Source organism: Peromyscus eremicus, chromosome 13, assembly GCF_949786415.1.
Source record: "Peromyscus eremicus chromosome 13, PerEre_H2_v1, whole genome shotgun sequence".
NCBI classification, from domain to species: Eukaryota; Metazoa; Chordata; class Mammalia; order Rodentia; family Cricetidae; genus Peromyscus; species Peromyscus eremicus.
The window spans coordinates 40,279,967-40,303,279 of record NC_081429.1 but is presented as its reverse complement, the minus strand read 5'-3'; the positions used below and the strand labels follow the sequence as shown (position 1 = coordinate 40,303,279).

Genomic DNA, 23,313 nt, shown 5'->3' with positions numbered 1-23,313 from the left:
AATACTTTGGCTTGTGGTATAAGGGACAGAAAAGGGGGCATACAGCTGCACTCAGTGACATGCCCCGGGCCATCCCACCACTATGGAGGCTGAGGAGTGAGAATCTGTGAGTTTGAGACCAACCTAAGCAACATAATGAGACCCTGTCTTAAAATTAAAGAAAATCAAAGGTGTCCCATGTATCTGATAAATTTCTCTAGAAGTCACAAGCCCTATACAACAGCAGCTGGGCTCTTCCTCAGCCATACAGGGACTGCATATATGGTAGTTTCAACTCTAAATCTCAGAAGTCAGACTGACCTACATGGACAGCTGCCTTGAGGCCTTAACCACTGTTCAGTATTGGTAATTAACACTAGAAACCAATGGAGGATTCTCTTGTGCTCTTGATGAATTAAGTAGGTCATCTCGGTATCACCACTTTGAAACTGGGACCTACTTAACCTAATTTTTTTCATTCATTATTTTAACATTAAGAAACACTGTATCTGGCACTGTAGCTAAAATTTTAACCTGCCTTTATGAGAACTATACCATAAGTGAAGGAGGCAGACTATCAAGCCAATAAGTAAAGTAACACATAAATAAATTCCATGAATAAATGATTTCTAGACTGGAGGATATGGTGCAAGCTGGACACTATCTGTGTATCTCTTTACACAGATGTTAAATTTTTATTAAAGGCTTTACACAATGCTGACAATTATGAAATCTGTACATTGAAGACAGCTTTAAAAGCCAGTTCATTTCTGTTCATCATTTGATAGCTAAGGACATCAGAATTCTAGGAGGCCACAGGAATAGCTTTCCTTAGGAAGTCAGCTGTGCTGGTTCATTTTTTTAATAGTCAATTAGATACAACCTTGAGTTACTTGGGTCAAGGAAACTTCAATTGAAAAACTGCCTTATCAGATTGGCTATTGTGTTGATTGACAATTGATGTGGAGAGCCCAGGCCACTGTGGGCAGCTTGGGCCTGGGCTGGATAAGTAAGCCAGCTGAACTCCGGTTAGAGAGCAGGCAGTATTCCATAGTTTCTGCTTCAGTTCCCACTTCCAGTTTCCTGTCTTGAGTTCCTGCCATGGTCTCCCTTGGTGATTGACCCTTACCTAGAAATATAAGCTGAAATAAATCCTTTTCTCCCCAAATTGCTTTTGGTCATGGTGTTAATCACAACAACAGGGAAGCAAACTGGAACATTAATTATGTAAACTAAATGAACACTTTGTTGTTGAGCTACTTATCCCTCAAGATCCAACTGGTCTTAACTCCTAGACCATCTCACCCACTCCCATTTTACTCTACCATTTTTAGCACATAATCATTTGCTAATATCCCCACCACCACCACCACCATCACCATGACCAACGGTTCTATTAATAAAAATCTACCCACATCTCAAAGGCACAAGTGCAAAGCCCATGTGGCTTGCCTCTGCTATACAGACCAAAACAAAGTTCATTCCTCTACATCTTTTGGGCCTTCAACATCAATTACCCTGAACTGTGTATCCCTTACTCTCCTTCAAATTGAGCACATATGCCTTATGGGTAGAAAATGCATTGCCACTACTATGCCTCAGTGATTTCTTGTTCTAATGAATAACCAACCAGTGCCACAGCAAACCAGAGGGAGCAATCATCCTACTTAAGGATCACTGGCCTGTAAGAATCACTCTGAAGAATCAAAACTCCTAAAGAAAGGCAAGAGCTAAATGCTAGAGTCAGGAAATCTGTGCTTTATTTTAGGAACATTCATATACCATTTAGTATAAAACAGGTAATCTTATTAATATTAAGTAAACAATGAATAAACAAAGAGTAATAACACTGACCCAGGATCTGAAGCTGGGCTGGAATGGGATGGCAATGTCTATCTATCTCCTTTATTTGTATGTATACTTACTTGCAGGCATGGTGTATACCTGTGTGGTATATGCATGTGTAGGCACATGCAGAGGCCAGAGCTAATGCTAGGATATCATCCTCAATCATTTCACCTAATATTTTGAGACAATCTTACTTAACCTAGAGATAACTATTTCAACCATACTGTCTCCCTCCACCCTCCACATTGAGGTTACATGTGTGCACACCCAGCCTCACTTTTATGTGGAAGCTGGGGATCTGAATTCTGATTCTCATGCTTGTACAGCAAACACTTTAACCACTGAAAAACCTACCCAGCCCCTAGAATCCCTGTATAATGCTGTGGTCCCAGCACTCTCAAGGCTGAGGTAGGAGGATCCCAAATTTAAAGCTCACATGGACTACAGAGCAAGATGCTATATCTCTAAATCCTCCAAAAAGACATTAAAAAAAAAAACCAAGTTCACATCTGTAATCACTAAATTTAGGTGGCTAAGTCAGGAGGATCATTATGTGTCTCAGGCCACCCTGGGCTACACAGTGAGTACCAAGACAGTTTGAACCACAGAGCAAGAATACCTCAAAAGACACATGTTCATGCACACACATAGATATGTATATACACTTACATGTAAAATGAATTGTCTTTTAAATAAGGGATAACTTGATAAAAGAAAATCAACTATCTTCAAAGTTAGGATTACATTTAATCTTCTCTAAAATGATATAAAAAGCTCAAAATACCATTGGCATAAAAAGCCCAACCCTCCCTACCCCAAAAATATGCCAGGAAGTACCTAATTAATTTCAATTAGAAAAGAGCAACAGGGAAGACCTGGAGTTTTGACAGGACAGCTCCTACATGCATTTCCTGCTTCCTTCAGGAACACACTAGTACTCTGCTTTCTGCCAGCCCCTCAAATAATAAGGTCTTCCGGTCTGCTTTCCCCCAATCTTTAAATAGCTTCTGTTTCGTTGTGAGCCTTGGTCCGAACATAAATGTCACATCTGGCCTCTTGGACACTTTCACCAGCTTCCCCTTGAAGCCAGAGTCATGTTAAAGGTCAGGAAAGGATGCCCTGTAATGTAGCCAACCCACTGTAAGAGCAAGTCTTGCTTGCTACAAAACAGATCCAATGTGCTACACAAGACAGGTGACAGCTGGGAGCAGCAGAGAGATGACAGCTGCAAGCTGAATGTGAGGGTAATCGGGGTAACCGCCAGCCTACCGGGGAGGACTCTGAAGCTCTGTAAAAGGACACACACAATTTCAAATAACATGACACTCCGGATGATGATGAGCCGAAGCAAGCAGCAGACCATCCTGGGTAGCTCTTTTCTAGCAAGTAGGAGGGAGGGGGGAGGCAGAGAGAGCTTGACAGACAGCGAAAGGGGAAAAGAAAAGCACTCCCAATGTGACAGAAACCATTTTCTGTGCAATGTAAAACTGTATGCTCAAAGGCTCTTTTTTTTTTTTTTCAAGACAGGGTTTCTCTGTGTAGCTTTGCACCTTTCTTGGAACTCACTCTGTAGCCCAGGCTGGCCTTGAACTCACAGAGATCCGCCTGGCTCTGCCTCCCGAGTGCTGGGATTAAAGGCATGCGCCACCACCACCCGGCGCTCAAAGGCTCTTTAAACTTAAGTTTCTTTTGTTAAAACTGAGTCTGAAGCTGGGCATGGTGGTATACATCTGTAATCCTAATGCTAAGGAGGCTACAGATCACTGTATTTAAGGATAGCATGGGTATATAATATCTTCCAGGCTAGCCTAGGCTATATACTAAGTATCAACAGAAAAAAAAAAATACAAAACTAAGTTTGGAAAGTTGTTATCTCTAGTCCAAATCAAGCCAGCAGCCTGCTTTTCTATAGCCCTCAAACAAACAAAGAATATTTTTATATTTTTGTTTTGATTTGGTTTTTGAGACCGGGTCTCACTACATAGCCCTGGCTGGCCTGGAACTTTATGTAGACAAGGCTGGCTAGAAACTCAGAGAGCCATCTGATTGTAACTGCCTCCAGAGAGCTTAGATTAAAGGCACAAGCACTGTTTTAATCTTTTTAAAGAAAGAAAGAAAATGGACTATTTGTGGCTGCAAAATCTAAGTAGTATTTGCTGACACTTCAGAGGAAAACATTAACTCAAGGCCCTCCACGAAATTATATAATCTAATAGTTAAATTTAGTTCATCTACCAGAGGCTCAAATACTAAAAAAAAAAAAAAAAAAGAAAAAGAAAAAGAAAAAAAGAAATCCAATATTCTCTGGACAACTAGATGTGCTATATTAAAGTCTGGGCCTAACTACTGATGTCTATCTTCAGGCTTTCGGCTCTCATGTTAAGCTCACTTAATTTAGATGGTAAAGAAATAGTTGGCAGGTAGTAAAAAGGGAAACTGTTCAATTTTAGGACAATCTACAGATTATTAATATACTTTACCTAATTAGTCTTTTCCAAATTAATCACTTTTTCATCACGTTTTTGTAACCGTTTATGATATTCATCACAGGGAACAATTTACATGTATAATTACATTTAGTCTTCTCTCCCAAACAGGTTTGGGATCCCTGAGGCAGAGTGACGGAAACAGGGGGGTGTTTGTCTGCTTTGCTTATATTCAGAACACTGTCACTGTGGTATGACTTGTGGTATGACAAATGTTTATTATTAACAGAATAACACACGAATGAGCAAATCATTATTACTGAGGTACAGAGAGGATCAAAGATGTGGCTGGAACCTGAACTCAAGTGCTCTGACACACCCTACGTGAAATGTTGTTGCCATCCAAGTGTCTACCTTTGGTTCGACTATTGAAAGTGTGCGCCACCAAGACCAAAAATAAATAAATAAATAAATAAATAAATAAATAATAAATAGATAGATAGATAGATAGATAAATAAATAAATAAGGTGTGCGCCATCATTGGCTTCAGCTATCGCAACTAGAAGTACAGTTTCAGATAATGTCTACGCCCAGAAGGATGACCCATATGCTTCAGGCAAACATAAGCACAGCTTAGCATGTCTTCATGCTAAGAAATGTCTTCATGCCAATTTTCTAAGGACTGTCTTGACAGTCTTTCAGATTCTAAGATATTGTAAAAATAATAATAATAATAATAATAATAATAATAATAATAATAATAAAATGTGAGTGAAAAATTCGACGTCAGTTAATTCTTAAAAAAAAAAAAAAAGTTGCCGTTTAACACTAATTTGAGTGCTAGAGGCTAAAGGTTCAACATTCACGACTGCCAAAAGAGAAAAATGGGAAAAAGAGGGTCACTTCCTGGGTCATATTCGACAAACTGCTACAGGTAAGGAAGTGCCACTCAAGATGAGTATTTTGGGCAGAATAAAATCCTTGATAGGGCGTCAGTGGTACAGTGCCATCATCTCTCCATCCATCAAACTAAGGGAAAATTGCGATGGCCATCCCACTGCCGGCGTCAAACTACCCCTAACCAGGTCACCATCCATGCCGCCCGCCCGCTCTCCCCCACACCGAGGCTGCCACTAGGAAAAGGTCCAAAAGGTCAGCCTCAAAGGGGCCGTCGTGGCCCGGAACCCGGGGACCACCTTCCCTGGGCACTCCGACCCAAGGACCCCGCCCCTCCAAGCCTTAGCCCCACCCAGCTCGGAGCGTCAGCTTCGGGGAGGGGCCAGCGAGCCTAGTTCCTTTAGGCCACGCCCCCAAGGCTGTTCTCCCGCGAAAATTCGAAAAGCGCCGTTTGAACCCAAGTTTGCGGCCGAGTGACTGGAAAGCCGCTCAGAAAAAGACAGGAACGGGTCCCGGAGGGGCAGGCGACACCCGGTCGCTAGGCCGGTCCTTACCAGCGGGAGCAGCGCAGGAGGCTCTCCAGGCGGGCGAGCGCCGCGCGGCTGTGGGCCCAGGGCCCGGCGTCAGCCGGCTCCATGGCGGGAGCGGGAGAAGGCTTGTTCCCCGAGCGGACCGTCGGCGGCCTGCGCGGCATCCCCTCGGAGGGCGGGAGGGCAGGTTTAGCTCGGGTGCCGCACCCCGCTGGTCACCGCCGGAGCCCGGAGCCCGAGGCCCGCGGAGGTTCGGAGCCGGTGGGACGCCTGGGGCTGGGCTGCCGCCGAAACGCGCTGAAATTCCCGGGGCTGGAGGGGGCGCGGCTTGAGGCCACGCCCTCAGGGGGTGGGGGCGGAGTTTCAGAAGTACGCTCCAAGGTCCGGAAACGGAGGGGCGAGGCTGGAGGCCACGCCCTCAGGGGCTGGGGGCGGAGTTTCAGAAGTGCGCTCGGAGTTGCGGAAACGAAGGGGCGAGGCTGGAGGCCACGCCCTCAAATGCTGGGGGCGGAGTTTCAGAAGTGCGCTCGGAGTTGCGGAAACGGAGGGGCGAGGCTGGAGGCCACGCCCTCAGAGGCTGGGGGCGGAGTTTCAGGAGTACGCTCCAAGGTCCGGAAACGGAGGGGCGAGGCTGGAGGCCACGCCCTCAGGGGTTGCGTCCCGGACAGCGGAAACGTTGCGAAAGTCCCTAGGCGCCGGGTTGAGAAGCCGTGGGTAGAGGTCATGACCTCAAGCCCCGGGAGGTGGGACATAACGCGCTCGAACTACCTGAGCGCCAAACAAAGGGGCGTGGCCTTGAGGGGCGGGGCTCAGCATGGGTTTCATTCCCGAGCTGGGCATGTGTGCCTATCCCGGGGGTAGCTGGAGTCAAGTGCACCCACGGCCCCAAAAACTCGTCGCTGAAGCTATCAGCAAAGAATGGCATTTACTCTAGTGTTGAACTTGGAAAAGCTTTACCCATGTCAATGAAAGTACTACCCTTTACATAAGCAAGTTTTCTTTTCCTTCTTGCTGTAAGATACAAGAACCCGGTAAAAAGAAGGTTTCAATCTAATTTTAACCAGCTGTAAATATCCGATCAAGGGCTCGTCTGAGAAGCTCTGCTTTACCTTTAAAATATGAAAAATTGCATAAAACGTTTTTGTTTGCTAAAGAGTGTCTACCTTCCTCGGGGATTTTTTTTTTTTTTAAAAGCGGGGTCTGATGTTTGCCAAGCTTGCTTAAACTGTAGCTAAGGATGACCTTGAACTTCTCAATTTCTGAACCTCCTCCACCTCGTGAGCGATATGGGATTACAGATAATGTACCACTATGCCCAGTTTCGTGGTGCTGTATTGAGCCTAGAGTCTCCTTCATGCTAAAAGCGTTCTACCTGCCATATCCCCAACCCTCCTGGGGAGCTGAATATTTTACAAGTAGCACTAGGCAAGCAATGCCTTGCCTCTCCAGGGCTTCCAACCTATTTACACATTCTTGCATTTCCCCCTACCTACTTCTCTCTGCTTAACATCCCCAACTGCCTGTTTCCCCCAAATTGTTGCTACAGCCTTCTTTCTGGAACCCACACATCTGCCTAGGTCTCCTCCAATCCTTAGGCCTCACTAAAGCAATCTAAAACATTGCCAAACACAAAATTCATCTTGGCATTACCCTGATTAAACTCTAAAGGTCAGCAGGCTGGTGGTGACAGCATGCCTTTAATCTCAGCACTCCAGAGGCAGAGGCAGAGACAGTCAGACCTCTGAGTTCAAGGCTAACCTGGTCTACAGGGTTCCAACATAGCCAGGGCTACACTAAGAAATGCTGTGTTGAAAATCCAAAAATAAAAATAAAACTTCAAAGGTATTTCCTTGCTTTCTGATAAGATGGCCTATGCCAACCTGGGAAACATGCCATGTTGTCCCATGGAGCTTTTATTCAACTCTTCAGAGGTCTCTATCTTGCTGCCTCTGGGCTTGTACACAAAGATTCACTTTGGAACCTGGAATTTTTCTCTTAAGTTAACCAGGGCTCCTTAAGTTAACCAGATCAGCTCAATCATCAGTCCTTGAAAGATTTTCCTGATCCTCCATTTAGATTCTCCCAGGTCCTTCAACATCACAGTTTGTAGCATGTACATTTATATGAGCATGTTTCCTCCTCTCTCTCCAAGTCCCAAAAGGCCAGAGATCTACTACATCTGGCCTGTTCCTTAATATAGTGCCAGTGTGTAGATGTAGTGTGGGGCTCTAAGTCAAGCTGAAGATTTGAATTGTGAACTATATGAGCCAGGTCTATTTATTGTAAGTGCTTCACTTAATTATCTGCTTCAAGCCTCAGAGAGTACTACAACATGGGACTGAGTCACTGTCTGCCCAAGTTTGTGAGTTGAAGCCCTAGCCTCAAATCAGATGGCATTTAGAGGCGATGCCCGATGGAGCTACTTAGGTTTCAGTGAGATTTTGAGAGTGGAACTGATGAACCAGCCTGCATCTTACACTTGAAAGCTATCTAATAGTAGACAAACCAGGTTCATTCTTGTTTATGATTAAACCTCTGTTTCTCAACAGGTTTGGGCTATGCCCCACCTGTAACCTTAACTGCAAGTGGTTCTGTACTGTCTGTTCCATGCCAACCATGTCTTTGTTTCAAAAAGTTATGACCATCTTGCAACACTTACGTTTGTTCCAAAAGGTTGTTATGACTACCTTGTTATGACTATTTTATGACTACCTTGCAGTCATTTCTGTGTTTCAGGAAGTCGTTGTGACTAACTTGTTATGCTTGTGTTCTGTTCCTATTACCCCACCTATTTTGCCCCCCAAATCCCCCATTTGGAAACTCTATACCCCTGAGCTATAAAAACCTTGTCTTCCTCATGTCCTCATGCTGACCTCTCAAACCCTGCCTTAGGGGGAGGCAGCCCGTGTACACAAATAAAAATGCTTGCTTTAATTAGTTTGGCCATAATGATTTGGGTCGATGGTCTTTCTTCTCCCATCTTTGAGGAAGAATTTGCTCACTTTCTACCATGTAAGAGCACAGAAAGTGGGGAAGCCCCTCATCTGAACCTTGCCATGCTGACAGTGATCCTGGATGTCTGTCTTTCAGGCTGTCATAAATTCTTGACCTTTTGATCACCCAAACTATGATTTTGTTATAGCAGCCCAGTCAAACAAAATCCTTTCTAAAAAGAAGCATTTAGGGTATGGCTCAGAGATGTTAGTTTTGACTCAGATATTTTTATTTTCAGAGATCTTTTTTCTCAACTTCAATAGTCCTCTACACTGCAAAGACCCAACAAGTTTCAGTGACTTAAGCAAAAGCGACCATTTGAGTAGGAGAAGTAGATGAAAATCAAATCTGAGTCTCAACCCTACCTCTACCCCAAGTGCATGCTGGGCAGGTACTCTACCACGGAGTCACTTCCCAGCCTCTCCTGTTAAGGCTCATAAAGCATTTTAATGAGACTTTAACACGAGAAAACTAACCACATAGTTTTTCTAGAATGCAGAGGCACTCTCACGAAGTTAGTCCCTGATCACAAACTCGGTCAAGCTGTTGCTTACTCTTTGCTAAACCTCAGGAAAGTCAAGTCCAAGGTAACTCAAATGTTAAAACTTAGAAAGCCACTGCAGCATTCATGACATAAATGGGCAATTTCGGCACCGAATCCCACAATATCTCATATGAATGTGTGACCTATGTCAAATTTTAGTTTTTGAGATAGGGTCTTGCTATGTAGCCCAGGCTGCCTTGAACCTTCCATCCTCCTCCCTCAGCTTCTTAAGTGCTAGGATTACAGACTTAGGGCCAATCTTCAGCTCTCTGAGCATTAGTTTTATCTAAAAAATGAGAACAATAATTGATATAGAATTTTGATACTGTCACATGAGCATAAGTATGAATCACCTATATCAATAAGCATCCAAGAAATGGTACCAGTGAGGACAATCCCATACTTATTAAAGAAGAAGATGGAACACATTTCTCAAATGCTTTTTTAATTATGGCACTATTTAACTGTGATCAGGGTAAATGAAAATTTTCACATTTGTATAATACTTTTGGGACCAGATGATTGCAATTGGCCCATTTCAACAATACTGTTGAAGCAATTGTGATGCGGGCGCAATGAGTTCTCAGTTAGTTTCCTGGTTTCTGTCCCTCTGCCATGGCCCAGATACCTCTCTGCAGGGCTCATGTCATCCTTAGCAGCTCTGTAATGGTGGCAATATTAACCTTAAAAAGAATAAACAGGATTACCCTCCTATCTACAACTGCCCATCCCATCACTTCCAAGCTCACTCTGCTATCACTCAAGTTGCTAGCCCTTTACTATTACTGGAGATGGGATTCATAGTTTGGAACCAGCTCCTCCCCTCAGCCATAAATGCTCAATTTCAAGAGCCAGTTCTTTCTCGTGTGTGTGTGTGTGTGTGTGTGTGTGTGTGTGTGTGTGTGTGTGTAAAACAGACAACCTTTTTAGGATGAGGTGACCAATAATGGGGGAAAATACTGGAATTCTTGAGTGGTGGTAGAGCACTTCACGAGACCTGTTCCACTCCCAACAAGGATGGGAGTGTGCATGAATGAATATTAGAATTCTTCTCTCAGAGGGGGAAAAAAATCTGTACAGATACCCAGTCCACCGATAAGGTGTTACTAAAGCCTTAGTTCACAGCACTTCTTGCTTTAAAGGAGCTAAGTGGTTTTCTATGCCCTTTTTAGAGTTTCTTCATAAGAACCAACTGTGCACACAAAAATTTAGGCTTGTTGCTCCATTTCACATTGCATATGTTTCCCAACTAAGTAGTTCTCCAAAGTTCCTGAGACTCTCAAAACTATTCATCCTTCCCCCAATTAACACTGTGATCCTAGGAGGATTCTGAGGCATACAAATTGCTTGCTTTAACCTATTTACCTGTCCTGTGCTCCCACGCTCTCCCACACCTTCCCCACAGAGCTTTGGTTATCCTCGGTAGTGCTTCTGTGCACAAAGGCATCCCAGTCTGCATCTCTTTCCTGATCTTCAGGTCCAATGTCATGTAACAGTTTGTTGGAAGTTGTCACAACACTACCCCTTTTCTTTGCCTGTGTTGTGAAGGGTTTCATAAGTAATAAGGCTTTCTCACAGCCACTTGGATAAGCATATATAACAAGAAAAGTGGAATATATGGATATTGGAATCCCCAGACTTTCCTCCTATGAATAATTTACAAATTAGTGAGGATATTTTTACGAATCCCTACCCTCACACTAATTCTTCTCTGGCTTTCCATTATGGAATCATGCAATGGGGTCAACCACTTTGATATTTTTAGAGAACATTCTCTTTGTCAGATACAAATTTTATTTGCAAAGATGTTTATGGCTGGGTGAGAGTGGCCAGTGCCTTTAATCTCAGCACCTGAGAAGCAAAGGTGGGCAGATCTCTGAGTTGGAAGCCAGCCTGATCTACAGAGTTCCAAGACAGGAAGAAACCCTGTCTTGGAGCAGGGGGCAGGTTGGGTTAGGGGAGACTTTTATGAAATTTAAAGCTTAAAAAAAAAAAACTGCAGTTTGAAAGCAATTGATTAGGAACATTCAAGTATGTTAATTAATGAAATGAACAAACTGTCACAGAATTTAGGATCATGGTGTCTGCTGTATGCATCTGACTGAGCTAGCCTTCCTGCATAAAAACGCTATTAAAATAAGCTAAAGTAATACGCTTTATGCTGGCTTTTCTCCCTCTGGAATCCAATATGGCATAATGATTAAGTACCCAGAGCTTGGAGATCAGCAAAGCTGTGTTACAAGCCAAGCCCTGCCATTTCCTAGGATTATCTCCTAGGGCCCATTGTTTTGCCTACTTTAGGATTTCTCTTCGTCGTTTGTAAATTTAGGATTTATTTATACCAGTCTCCCAGCCAGGTATATAGATGAGTGAAGAAGTACAAACTTCACAAATATGAAGTCCCACTTAGGATGGTGAGAGAAGGGGAAGACGTAAGGACAGACGGACAAAGGGGGTTTGGAGAAGGAGAGGGAGAAGGGGAAGAAAAGAACAGAGGAAAAGAACTACTGACTTCAGACTCATAGGGCTGTTGAAAGGCATCATAGGTTGTGAAACTGTCCGAAGCCCTGAGTATAACACAGTCAATGGAGCCCCATTCACCATGGACTGTACAGAATTAAACACATGCAATTAAAATTTAATTCAAAGTGAACAGTCAGTATATTTCCCCTCATTTAGAACTTGTTGTATTATTGTTAATTGGACTAAGCCAGGTATATATACTTATAAATACTTTTATGAAAGAATAAATATTCTAGGCAAGAGTCAATTCATTCTATTAGGAGAGATTCTTACTATTGCAACTCCTTTGCAAAATGATGCAATCACCATGAAAGGAAGGCGAAAGCCTATTTAACGATCAAAATCGCTTTTAGTATCATCTTAAATAAAGCAGCTACTGGATCCCTAAGATTCCTTGACTTGTCATAAAAACCTGATAATAAGAATCTTCATAACTGTTTAATTAACTTGGACATCTTTTGTTTATAGCATTGTGTTGCTCCTTCATGGGCAAAATATCCTCAGCAATTGATGCTCTTTATTCCTAAGTATAATAGACAGATTTTATGGAAGGAAAAAAAAGCACACACCAGTAGGATGAAAATTAGTCAATATCCACCACCCATGGATATCATAATGATTAATGTGGATCTCCCCTTGATCCGGTCGCTTGTGTCTGTATATATTGATCAAGATATCGGGTGCAGTGGACTGTTTGCATAACTGAGCCGTTTGGACAGGCGGGAGTCTCTTTGACTCGCACATACAGATTAGGTCTCAATGTCACGTAGACCTTGGCATTCAGTGAAAAGTTACCCAAGGCTCTAGAAGCATCCGCTTGCTGTTTTGAGATAGTTTTTGGAAGGATGTAAACAGCATCTTTGTGGACACTCCCACATTTCTGTCATAGGCTCAAAAGCAGCTAGTTTAAGGGCGTAGCTACAACAATAGGCCCCTCTAGAAATTGGGTTTGATAGGCTTTTGTATATCTTCTGTACTTCCTCGTCACTTGTCAAATTCCACCTGACACAGATAGCCCATTGGTCATTGCTTTTTGTTCAACAGATGTCAGAGTCCGGCCAATTCCACTGCATTTTATTACTTGCTATTTTTAAGAAAATACCTCAGGAGAAACCCCCATTCCCACCCCTCTTCGGTACAGTGTAATTACTGAAGCACATAAAGCGGTTATAGCAGGAATTTATCACTTTCAGGTGGAAACACTCCCAGCCAAATAAAAGATAGAGTAGCAATGCCAGAAGCAATTTATAACAGGCTCACTGACATTTTGTGTTGAGAAGCCCCACCACTGAATAAGCATTAAGTCGTAAATCTCCGTAAACGTGATTAAGGCGAGCAAGTTATTCTTTGAAGGGACACTGTAATAAAAGAGCGCCATGATGCAAAGCAGGAAAATTCTGTTGACAAAAATCACCAAAAACAGCTGTCAGTAAAATTTAAAAACAGCTTGTTTAAAATGTTGCTGGAGTCCACAGCTGTTTGTATGCGCATAAAATGTTCATTTAGGAAATGAGCATGGCCCTACTTGGGGTCCATTGTACTTCAAAATTCTGGAACCGATTTAATCAAATTCATGCAATGATCGAAATTTCTTTCAAAAGACGAGTGAGAAATAACCAACATATTTGAATATACCTCATAAACACTGTGTGTTCCATAAATGTGAGAAATGAAGACTATGTACTGCTATCATAAAAGTTGTGATCAATTATAAACTGCATTTCAGCTTTATTATTCCCCATCTCCATTCCATGCACTTGGGAATTATGCCATGTTTGTGTTGGGTTCATTTCATTAGTGTTGGTAGAACCCATTAACAGACACTAGGTAATGCACTTTAGTTTAGAAGGCTGAATTAGAATTATTTACCTAAATCTCACCACTATGTGAGATTATTAAATTTCACTTTGATCTTATTGCATATGCCTTTATTCAGTAACTTCTCACTACCTCAAATGATGTCTTATGTATTTTTTCATATGAAATTAGCAAAATAGAAAATGTCTTATCCCTAGTGTATGAATAAATAAGCTCATATACAGTGGAGTGCTTGCATTATAATGTTATTGATACAGCCTAGCGCTTAGACCCCTACAGTAAAGCCTAGATTCAAAGAAATAATGGACTCATTATTTTATATGAAACTAAATAAATTAGTTAAAAATTAGTGCTAAAAGGAAAAAGGAAGTCATTGTGTTGTGCACCCCTCTGGTCCCAGCTAATCTAGAGGATGAGCCATGGAAATCTAGAGTTTAAGATCAACCGGGAACACATACGAGTGTTCTAGACCAGCCTGTGTTACAAGATCCTGCCTCAAAACAAACTAAAACAAAGCTGGCCTAGGTGGCACACATTCTTAACCCCAGCACTGGGAAAGCTGAGTCAGGAGGATCACACTTTTGAGATCAGCCTGAGCTACAGTGAAACCCTGTCTCAAACACGCACATGCTCATACATGCACATACATATTCCACTGGTTTTAATCCCTAGAAAAGAATCTATCATTCCAATTCATTATGCAATTACAGCATCACTCTAAGCAGTGGTTCTCAACCTGTGGGTCGCAGCCCCTTTAGGGGTCACATATCAGATTTCCTGCATATCAGATATTTACATTACAGTTCATAACATTAACAAAATTACAGTTATGAAGTAGCAAGGAAATAATTTTATGGTTGTGGGTCACCACAACACGAGGAACTGTGTACAGGTTTCAAAGCTTTAGGAAGGTTGAAAACCACTGATCTATAGTATGGGTACCATTATCATCCCTCTTGGCCGAAGGGGAAACAGGGTCCTAAGTAGTTGGTGAGTTTCACAGGGATACACAACTCACAAGCAGCACAGCACAGAACTAGATCCAGGTCTCCCTGACTTCAAAGCCCAGACTTTCAGAACCTTTGTAACCTAGTTTGTATTCAGTTTAACTTCAAAGGATGACGTTTAAGGCCAAATCTATTGAAATACTAAGAATGCACACTAATTCCCAGACAATTGTGCATTGTACGTTACAGAACATTTTTGGTTTGGGAGCATAACTTTCTTTTATTAATTTATTAATTTATTTTGCATCCTGACCACAGCCTCCCCTCCCTCCTCTCCTCCTACCCGCTTCCCTCTCCTCTCCTCCTCTGTAATCACTCAGAAAGAGGCAGACCTCCCATGGGCTTCAGCAAAGCCTGGCATATCAAGCTGCTATAAGACCAAGCACCTCAGAACTTTACAAGTCTCTCCTTGCAGAAAACGACCTGCCTAGTTACTGACAAGGCTAATAGAAGAAACAATGGAAACAGTACGTGGCACACTACCCATTGTCCGTTTGTGTGTGTGGTAACACACAAATGCAACAAGAGGTCAAGGGAAGGACTATTTAAAATTGCCTTAAGAAGATTGGTGTGACCATGGATAGCTTTGTGGGAGAGGGCGAAGTGGAAGCTTAAGCCTGGAAAAGAAAGCGGTTTGAAATTGTAGAAGGGAGGAGGATTATTTCGGACGGGCAAAATTGTGAGCATACACACAGACAAAGGACGGGAAAACACTGCATCCATTTCACTGAAGAGCTGAGATACTGAACTGAAGCCAAGAATGCTTTTTTTCCCCCCACAATCCACAAAGGCTAGACAATAGCAATCCATTTAGTTCAGCCTAATTCATATCAGATAGCAGTGGCCTCAGCAAGCACACAACTGGACACATTAAGGAAGCGCTAAACTTTGGGAAGAACTCAGTGAAAATATCACCTTTCCGGAAGGAGGCTGGCAGGAATCAGCAACTAATGGCTGAGGCTTTTGTCAGCTCCTGTGTGTCACCCTCCAAAAGAGTCCGTAATGTGGTGCTTAGATATTCAGAGAGAACCCCTTGGTCAAATCAAAGGAAAGAGAGTAAAATTAGGAAACTGAAATAGCCCAGGGGTATTTGAGATGGGAAATAAGCATTGTTACATTCAAAATAAGCGTTATTTATTTATTTATTCGTCCAGCGTTTGGGTTTTAGTTTTGCTTTTTTTTAAGATAGATCTCATTATGCAGCCCTAGCTGACCTAGAACTCAGCATGTAGACTGGCCCCAAAGTTGCTGCAGCCTGCCTCCTGGTGCCTCCCAAGTGCCAGGGTCCCAGGCCCACAACACCAAGCCCAGCTACGCTTATCTAACTTTGGCATCCTCCAAGGCCTGTGTTACCTGATACACATGGGCTCACAAGAACCATAGGTTAAATCTTCCAGGAATTTTACAAGCTGTCTGTTTAAAATAACTATCCTTTAAAATTACTTGTGAGTATAAAATTCATGATGTGCTACTATTGTTTATTTTGATTTTCTTAGGTGCTTCTCATGTAGCCAAGGCTGGCCTCAAAGTCATGATGTAGTTGAGGATATCCTTGAGTGCCTGACCCCCTTGGCCCTACCCACTCCCAGCTTCAAACAAATTGTGTTTTTAAAACAAATTCAAAAGGTTATTTAAAACATTACTTCCTAAATATTTTACTATATTTTCTTATTATCTATGCTCTTGATATTACTTATATTTTTATCATTATGACTAAATGCTGTAGTATTTGAAGGAATCTTCTTATACATCTCTTGCCAGCCCCATGTTCAATGTCATCACCGTGGTAGCTTGGAATTAACCATAGTGGGAGCATTTACACCTAACACGCACAAAGGCATGGGTGTGTCCTGTCTGTTGCTATTGTGTTGTGAATAGCCACCCCACAGAAGTCAGTCATATCTCCTTACTGTGTTCAAAACAGAATCAGAAAAATGGCAAACAACAAATATATCATAGACAAAAAATTTTCCTAATTTTTTCCTTACTAATTTAATGTGAGTATCAACCGAGATATCGAAACTGCTCTCAGAAAGGTCACATTCAGTGTTTACCGGCACAACAGTGTCCCTGCCCAATATGACATCTAGTGTCTTCCCTGACTACCACCCCATAGAAGTTCAGCTTGTTTTCACAACTGCTCCCAAGCACAGCGCTGCCAGAATAATATGGCATATTTGACCATGTCTCAGGGTATTTGAGTCCATATTTTGTTTTGTTTGTTTTGGTTTGGTTTTTTCCATCTAGGTTCATATGCTTGGCATGGCCTGAAGTCATGAATCCTCATTTGGGGGCCCTACATCCCTCCAGTACAAAACTAATCTTCTAGACACAGGACGACAACACTGTTCTGTTCAAACAGGGAGAATGCCTTTTCCTACCCCAACACCCAGTGTTGTCTTGGACTCTTATCTCTCAGACACCTTATGTGAAATCAGTTCTTCGGGGTTTTCGGTGCTTTTTACGTTCATAGCGCAAGTTCATGGAAGGCTGTACCACTTTTCTTTTTTTCTTTTCCTCCCCCAACCCCAGTACCAGGGATAGACCCCAGAGCCTCACTAGGGAAGTGTTCTACAAATATTCTCTCTCCCCAGCTCTCTTTCCACTCTATTTTGAGGGTAGGCCTCACTGAGTTGACCAGGCTGGCTTTGAACTTGCTCTGTAACCCAGGCGGCCGTGGGCCTGAGGTCCTACTGCTTTGGCCTACTATGTAGCTGTGATTATACACCTGTGCCATCAGGGACAGTTCACTTTTCCTTCTTTATGTATTTCCAACACACATCACTAGTTAACACATTATATATTTAACTTACTCCTGACTTGTTATCTGTATTTCTTGATAGTGTATACACTAAGAGAGCAAGGATTTCTCTGTACCCATCATAATACCTTAGCTAGCCCTAAGGATACTTCATATGTACATACGAATCAACTAATGAGGACAAGGTAGAAGAGACCAGACCTCAGTCACGGTAGATTTGATCTTTTGATCCTACAGTAGTTTGATTTCTGGACCCAACTCAACTTCTTTTCGCCTATGATGTTTGTTCTCCGTGGATGTTCCCAGGTCGTTCACACCCAACAAGCTCGCTAGTGTGACTCAGCTCTTCTAGCTCCGTAGCTTATCTTCACTTTACATCCTCACCCCACACATCTTCTGTCTGCACATAAAGTTGTAATTCGAATAATCATAACGTAACCTAAGTATCTGGAACAAAATAAATGGAACATGTCGATGGGAATTGTGGAGGAGGGGTATGGGGGGGGGGTTGGGGCAGGCACACCAAGCCAGTAAGCGCTCACTGTAAGCAAATGTTCTACCATTGAACTACACCTCAGCACTCAAATTTTCTTTTACAAATGCCTTTAATTTTTTTTTTAAAAAAAAAACTGAGCGTGTTAGCATAGGATTGCAATCCCAGTACTCAGAAGTTGAGGCAGGAGATTACAGGCCAGCCTGAGCTACATAAAGAGTTCAGGGTCATCCTGGGTTTATTAAATAGACACCTCGCATCAAAGAAACAAGCAATACATTTTCTTAACATTTCAGAACAAATTTCGTTGATGGGGTGGCTTGGGGAAATTCTTGATAAGATCCTTGGCTGGGGGATAATTATTAGCAAAATCCAAAGCAGCAAAGGGCAATGTTTAAACTATTTTTCATGATACCGGAAGAGAAAAGTCAGTTTGGGGGCATGAGAAAGAAGACGAGAAAAAGGTAAGAGAGGAGTCTTGCAATGAAAAAAATGCAGCCTGCTAGAAGTTCAGGAGTTAGACAGATGAGCACTGTAAGAACAAGAGGCTTTCATTGTATAATGCTTTTTTTAGAAGCATGTAAGTACTCCATGGAAACAAATCTGAAATCCATAGACTTGTGAGACCCAGAAAATTTCCTTGGAAAATGCCATGTAAACTGTGGAACTGAGTGTGAGGGTGAAGAAATTTTATATTCCAGTAAGTCCTTTTGTGTAAGCAGAAGTAACTGCACACATTGCATATAAATCATTAAGATATTACGGAGGGAGGGAGGATATGAAAAGAAAAGAAATGAAGAAAGAGAAGGGAAGAGAGATGAGAGGAAGGGAGGAGGGGAGAGTCTTGTCTGAAACCCAATCTTTTACTCAGTAGAACTGGGTAAGAAAGGCCTCTTTTTGTTTTTGTTTTTGTTTTGTTTTTATTCATTTTACATACCCACCACAGATCCCCCTCTCATCTGTCCTCCCCTCAGCCTCCCCTCCCCCCCGACCCACCTATCCACCCCTTCCTCCAAGGTAAGGCCGCCGCCCATGGGGAGTCAGCAAAGCCTGGTACATTCAGTTGAGGCAGGACCAAGCCCCTCCCCTCTACATCAAGGGTGAGCAAGGCGGCTGACCATAGGGAATGGGCTCCAGAAAGCCAGCTGATGCACTTAGGATAGATCCTGATCCCACTGCCAGGGGCCCCTCAGACAGACCCAGCTATACAACTGTCTCCCATATGCAAAGGGCCTAGAGGGGGGGCAATAGAGGGGAGGGGAGGGGAGGGGAGGGGAGAACATGAGGGAACAGGATGTCGAGCTGGGGGAAGGATGGAGTGGGAGAGCAACAAAAGAGATAGAGAGAGACATTATGGGGTAAGGGAGAAACCTGGTGCCATGGAAATTCCCAGGAATCCACAAGGACGACCCCAGATTAGACTACTAGCAATAGTGGAGAGGGTGCCTGAACTGGCCTATCCCGGTAATCAGATTGATGCATACACTATCTGTCATCATAGAGCCTTCATCCAGTAACTGAGGGAAGCAGATACAGAGATCCACAGGCAAGCACCAGGCTGAGCTCTGGGAGTCCAGTCAAAGAGAAGGAAGAGGGATTATATGAGCAAGGGGATTCAAGATCATGATGGGGAAATCCACAGAGACAGCTGAACCAAGCTCGTAAGAACTTAGGAACTTTAGACCAACAGCTGTGGAACCTGCATGGGAACAAACAAGGCCCTTTTTTGTTGTTTTGTAAGTGGGTATTTTATTTGGTTTGGTTTGGTTTTCAGACAGGGTCTCACTATGTAGCTCTTTGGCCTGGAACTTTATATGCAGAACGGGTTTTAACTCACAAAGATCCTCCAGCCTCTGTCTTTCTAGGACTGCATGTGCCACCATACCCAGCTGTTTTTCTGCTGCTGCTGCTGCTGTGATAAACATATATAAATATTCCCCTATCCCAACTAGAAACATTCAGCTTCCAGAACAAGATGGTCAAAGGTTCTGAAACCAGCTCGGTTTCTATCATCCAGTTCTCAGGGCTCCCCCACCATCCTGCCAGAGGCAAGAAATGACAGTCCTGTGGGCATAGGACCTGATTGTTTTTCAGATCGTGTTATCTTTTATTTTCACACTCAGTGACTTCATGTCAAATATTGCCACATCTTTCCAGCTTAGTGCTATAGGTGAATGTGGATGTTGTGATAATAATCATCAAAAGAAGGAATGGTCAGAAAAAGAAAAAATACCCTTTTTCTTTTAACTACTTTTTAGTGGTGAAAAGTATTCAAAACTAAAATGAAAGATAGATTTATAAATGTATAATAACAAATGTTATGAGTGTCAGTGACAGTGGCAGGAGATGGGGGGCAAGAGATAGCTGCTGAAGAAGAGGAAAAGAAAGGCTATGGTAGTGTTATTGGAGCTATAAGATGTATGTTTATACCCTGTCTATACGCTGTATTTGTTGCCCCAGTTAAGCTATTTAATTGAAGCACAATCCTAATTAGTCTTAACAATAAAAACCCAGAGTCAGATATTGAGGGTGAAAGCTTTCGATCAGAGAAGCAGAGCAGCCAACCCCTAGAGACTTCTCACCTCTGTGAAATCTCAGACCGAATGGGCGTCTTGTCTCTATGAATCCTCAGAGTGAATGGGCCGAGATCCTGTCTCCACCTCCCTAGTGTTGGGATTAGAGGTGTGAGCCTCCCATGTGCTGGGATCAAAGGCTTGAGCATCCCATGTACTGAGATCAAAGGCATGATCCTCCCATGTGCTTGGGATCAAAGGCTTGAGCCTCCCATGTACTGAGATCAAAGGCATGATCCTCCCATGTGCTGGGATCAAAGGTGTGAGCCACCACCATCCGGCTCTGTTTGTCTTTCAGACTGGTTCAATCTTTTGTAGCCCAGGGTGCCCTTGAACTCCTGATCTTCCTGCTTCCTTCTCCCAAATGCTGGGATTAAAGGTGTGTGCCACCACTGCCTGGTCTCTATAGTTAACTAGTGGCTAGGTCTACTCTCTGATCTCCAGGCAAGCTTTATTTGTCAGAACACAAACAAAATATCACAAACATTTAATGTTTAATTTTTCCAACTGGCCTCCTGCCTCAAATGATTTTGGAGTGATGGTTCATCTCTATGAAATCCAGAGTCACCTGGGGGATGAGCTTCTGGGCCACCTGTGGGAGATTTTCTTCATTACATTAATGGAGCAATACCTGCCCACTGTGGGTGGCACCATTCCCTGGACTAGCGTCCTGGATTGTTTACAGAAAAGGAGAACCTGAACTAAGCACAGGCATTCCTCCTCTTCCTCCTCCTCCTCCTCCTCCTCCTCCTCCTCCTCCTCCTCCTCCTCCTCCTCCTCCTCCTGACTACAGGTGCAGGGTGGCCAACTGCCACGTTTGCCTCTGAAACTTCCCCGCCATGATGATTCATAGACCCTTGAATTGTGAGCCAGAAGAAAGCCATTCTTCTTGAAGTCGCTTTCGTCAGCGGATTTTATCACAGCAGTGGGAAAAGCAAAACACTGCTGGGTGCCAGAAGGACAGAGGTGAGTGAGCGACAAGAGTCAGCCCTGTCCTCGGAGCTTACCACTGCTGCTTTCCTTTCATAACTCTCAAAGACGGAAAGAATAATTGCCTTCTCATCGTGTTGCTGGGAAGATCAAATAGCAATACCTTATATAAAAGCCGTTTATAAACCGTACGTGTCAGAGATGATGATTATACTGCTCTTTGTTCAAACTTAAAATAAGAAGTACTCAGCCAACCCCACCTTTGTGAAGTTAAAACAAAATTATTAACTTCAATTGTCAGTGTACAATTGCCTTTAGAAAAAAAAAAATACCTTCTTTTAAAAAAACCTCTGAAGGTTTTGAGCAACTCCCATTGTGATCAATAGATAATGTGGCTTGCTTTGAAATTTCTATATTTCATTTCCAGGTAGGAATTAAATTTCCTTTCTTGAATTATAGGGTGCCAGAAGAAACAGTTGAAGCATTGAACAAGAGGCACGAAAATCTCAGTATTTCTATCCTAGTGGGAGAACTACAGACGAAAAAAGCCCTGTAATTTAAATAGAAATATCCGCAGACTAGGTAATTTTTTATTATACAACATTCGTAAAAGATAGTGAAAAATCCATCCCTAAAAATAAGTTTTAAAAATATTGAATTAAAATAGTGACTTTACCTGCTCATTTGGGGAATACATTTGGGATTGAATGGAACAGAACCACAGCTTAATGTCCTCTTCTGGTATTTATATACTATGTCTCTTTAAAGGAAATTACAGCTTGAACACACTTGAAGATCGCGCAATCTTGATAAGCTTAGTTCTGTTGAGTACTTTATAATTATTCAAAAAAGGTTAAGCGTTGCTTAAAATGAGTATTTCTTGCCTCTCAAGTATCACTTGGTTCAAAGCATACCAGTGTTGAAATAGCGCTATGGCAGTGTGAGAGATATCGGGGGACTGCCTTGTCCCTATCTCAGCGCTTTCAACCCTTGTCATTGTCCAGATGATTGGAGCCATAAGTATCTTTTGTTAAAACACTGGTCTTAAACAGTTCTTGAAGCACTTCAAGACAAATGACAGCTCCTTCAGCCCCTTTCAACCACACCTGAGTTTATGTTGAGGAGGCCATTTTTGAAAAGCCCCTGCCACCCCAGAATGGGGGAACCAACCAAGCTTTCAGAGAGTTTCAACCTCACACTTCTTCCTCAAGGTCTTCAGAAAGGAGGGGGGGTGGGGGGTGGGAGTTGGGAGTTGGAGGGTGAGGAGTTGGTTAAGTTGATCACTGGTGGCTATTGGGGGATACTGGGAGAACCTGGCTGCTAGGGTCTGCTTTGGGATGTTAAATAGGCACCTCAGCCATTTGTCCCGGGTTTGAAACCTACCCAATACAACTTGATGTTCTTGCATAATGCAACCTGCATCAAAACCCAAAGCATCAGCGTTCAGAGCACTTCCACCTAATTCAACACTTGGAGACTCCTGGAGGTCAGGGAAGCCACGCCTCCCTTCTGAAATACCTTGTCTAATGCATCTCTTCACGCCTATCCTCTGTAACATGCATTATAATAAATGAATAAATGCACATAAGTATGTTTCTGGGTTCAGTGAGTCACCTCTACAGTATTAATCAGAGTCATGGGGGAAGCTTGCAGTTGGCTCCTGAAGTGATGGGGAGGCTGTGCACAGTCTTATAGGACTGAAACCCTCAACCTGGGGATTCAGATGCTACCTTCAAGTAGATACTACCCAAATTGAATTGAATTGGCAAACTATGGCCGTTGGCCACTACAGAACTGATTAGTTGCTGGAAGATGAAGCTCCTATACACTTAACTTCACGGTGACTGGAAAACACAGAAGTCATCTGTGTTTATTGCTGGGTGACAGAACTGAAGAGACCTTTGTCTCCCTTAAGTTGCCTTTGTCATGGTATCGTATCATAGCAACAAGAAAAGTAACTAAGACACTTTGCTGGGGACCAGACGTATA

General features: G+C 42.8%; 1 protein-coding gene across 1 annotated transcript in view; it reads right to left on the bottom strand.

Annotated features, from left to right (window-relative positions):
* Bard1 (BRCA1 associated RING domain 1) overlaps positions 1-5,845 on the bottom strand; it is a 68,126-nt gene extending 62,281 nt beyond the window's left edge. The window contains exon 1 of the mRNA XM_059278012.1: positions 5,706-5,845. Within this exon, the coding sequence (XP_059133995.1) occupies positions 5,706-5,845 (140 nt within the window). The remainder of the gene's footprint in view (positions 1-5,705) is intronic.
* Positions 5,846-23,313: the final 17,468 nt, after the last annotated feature.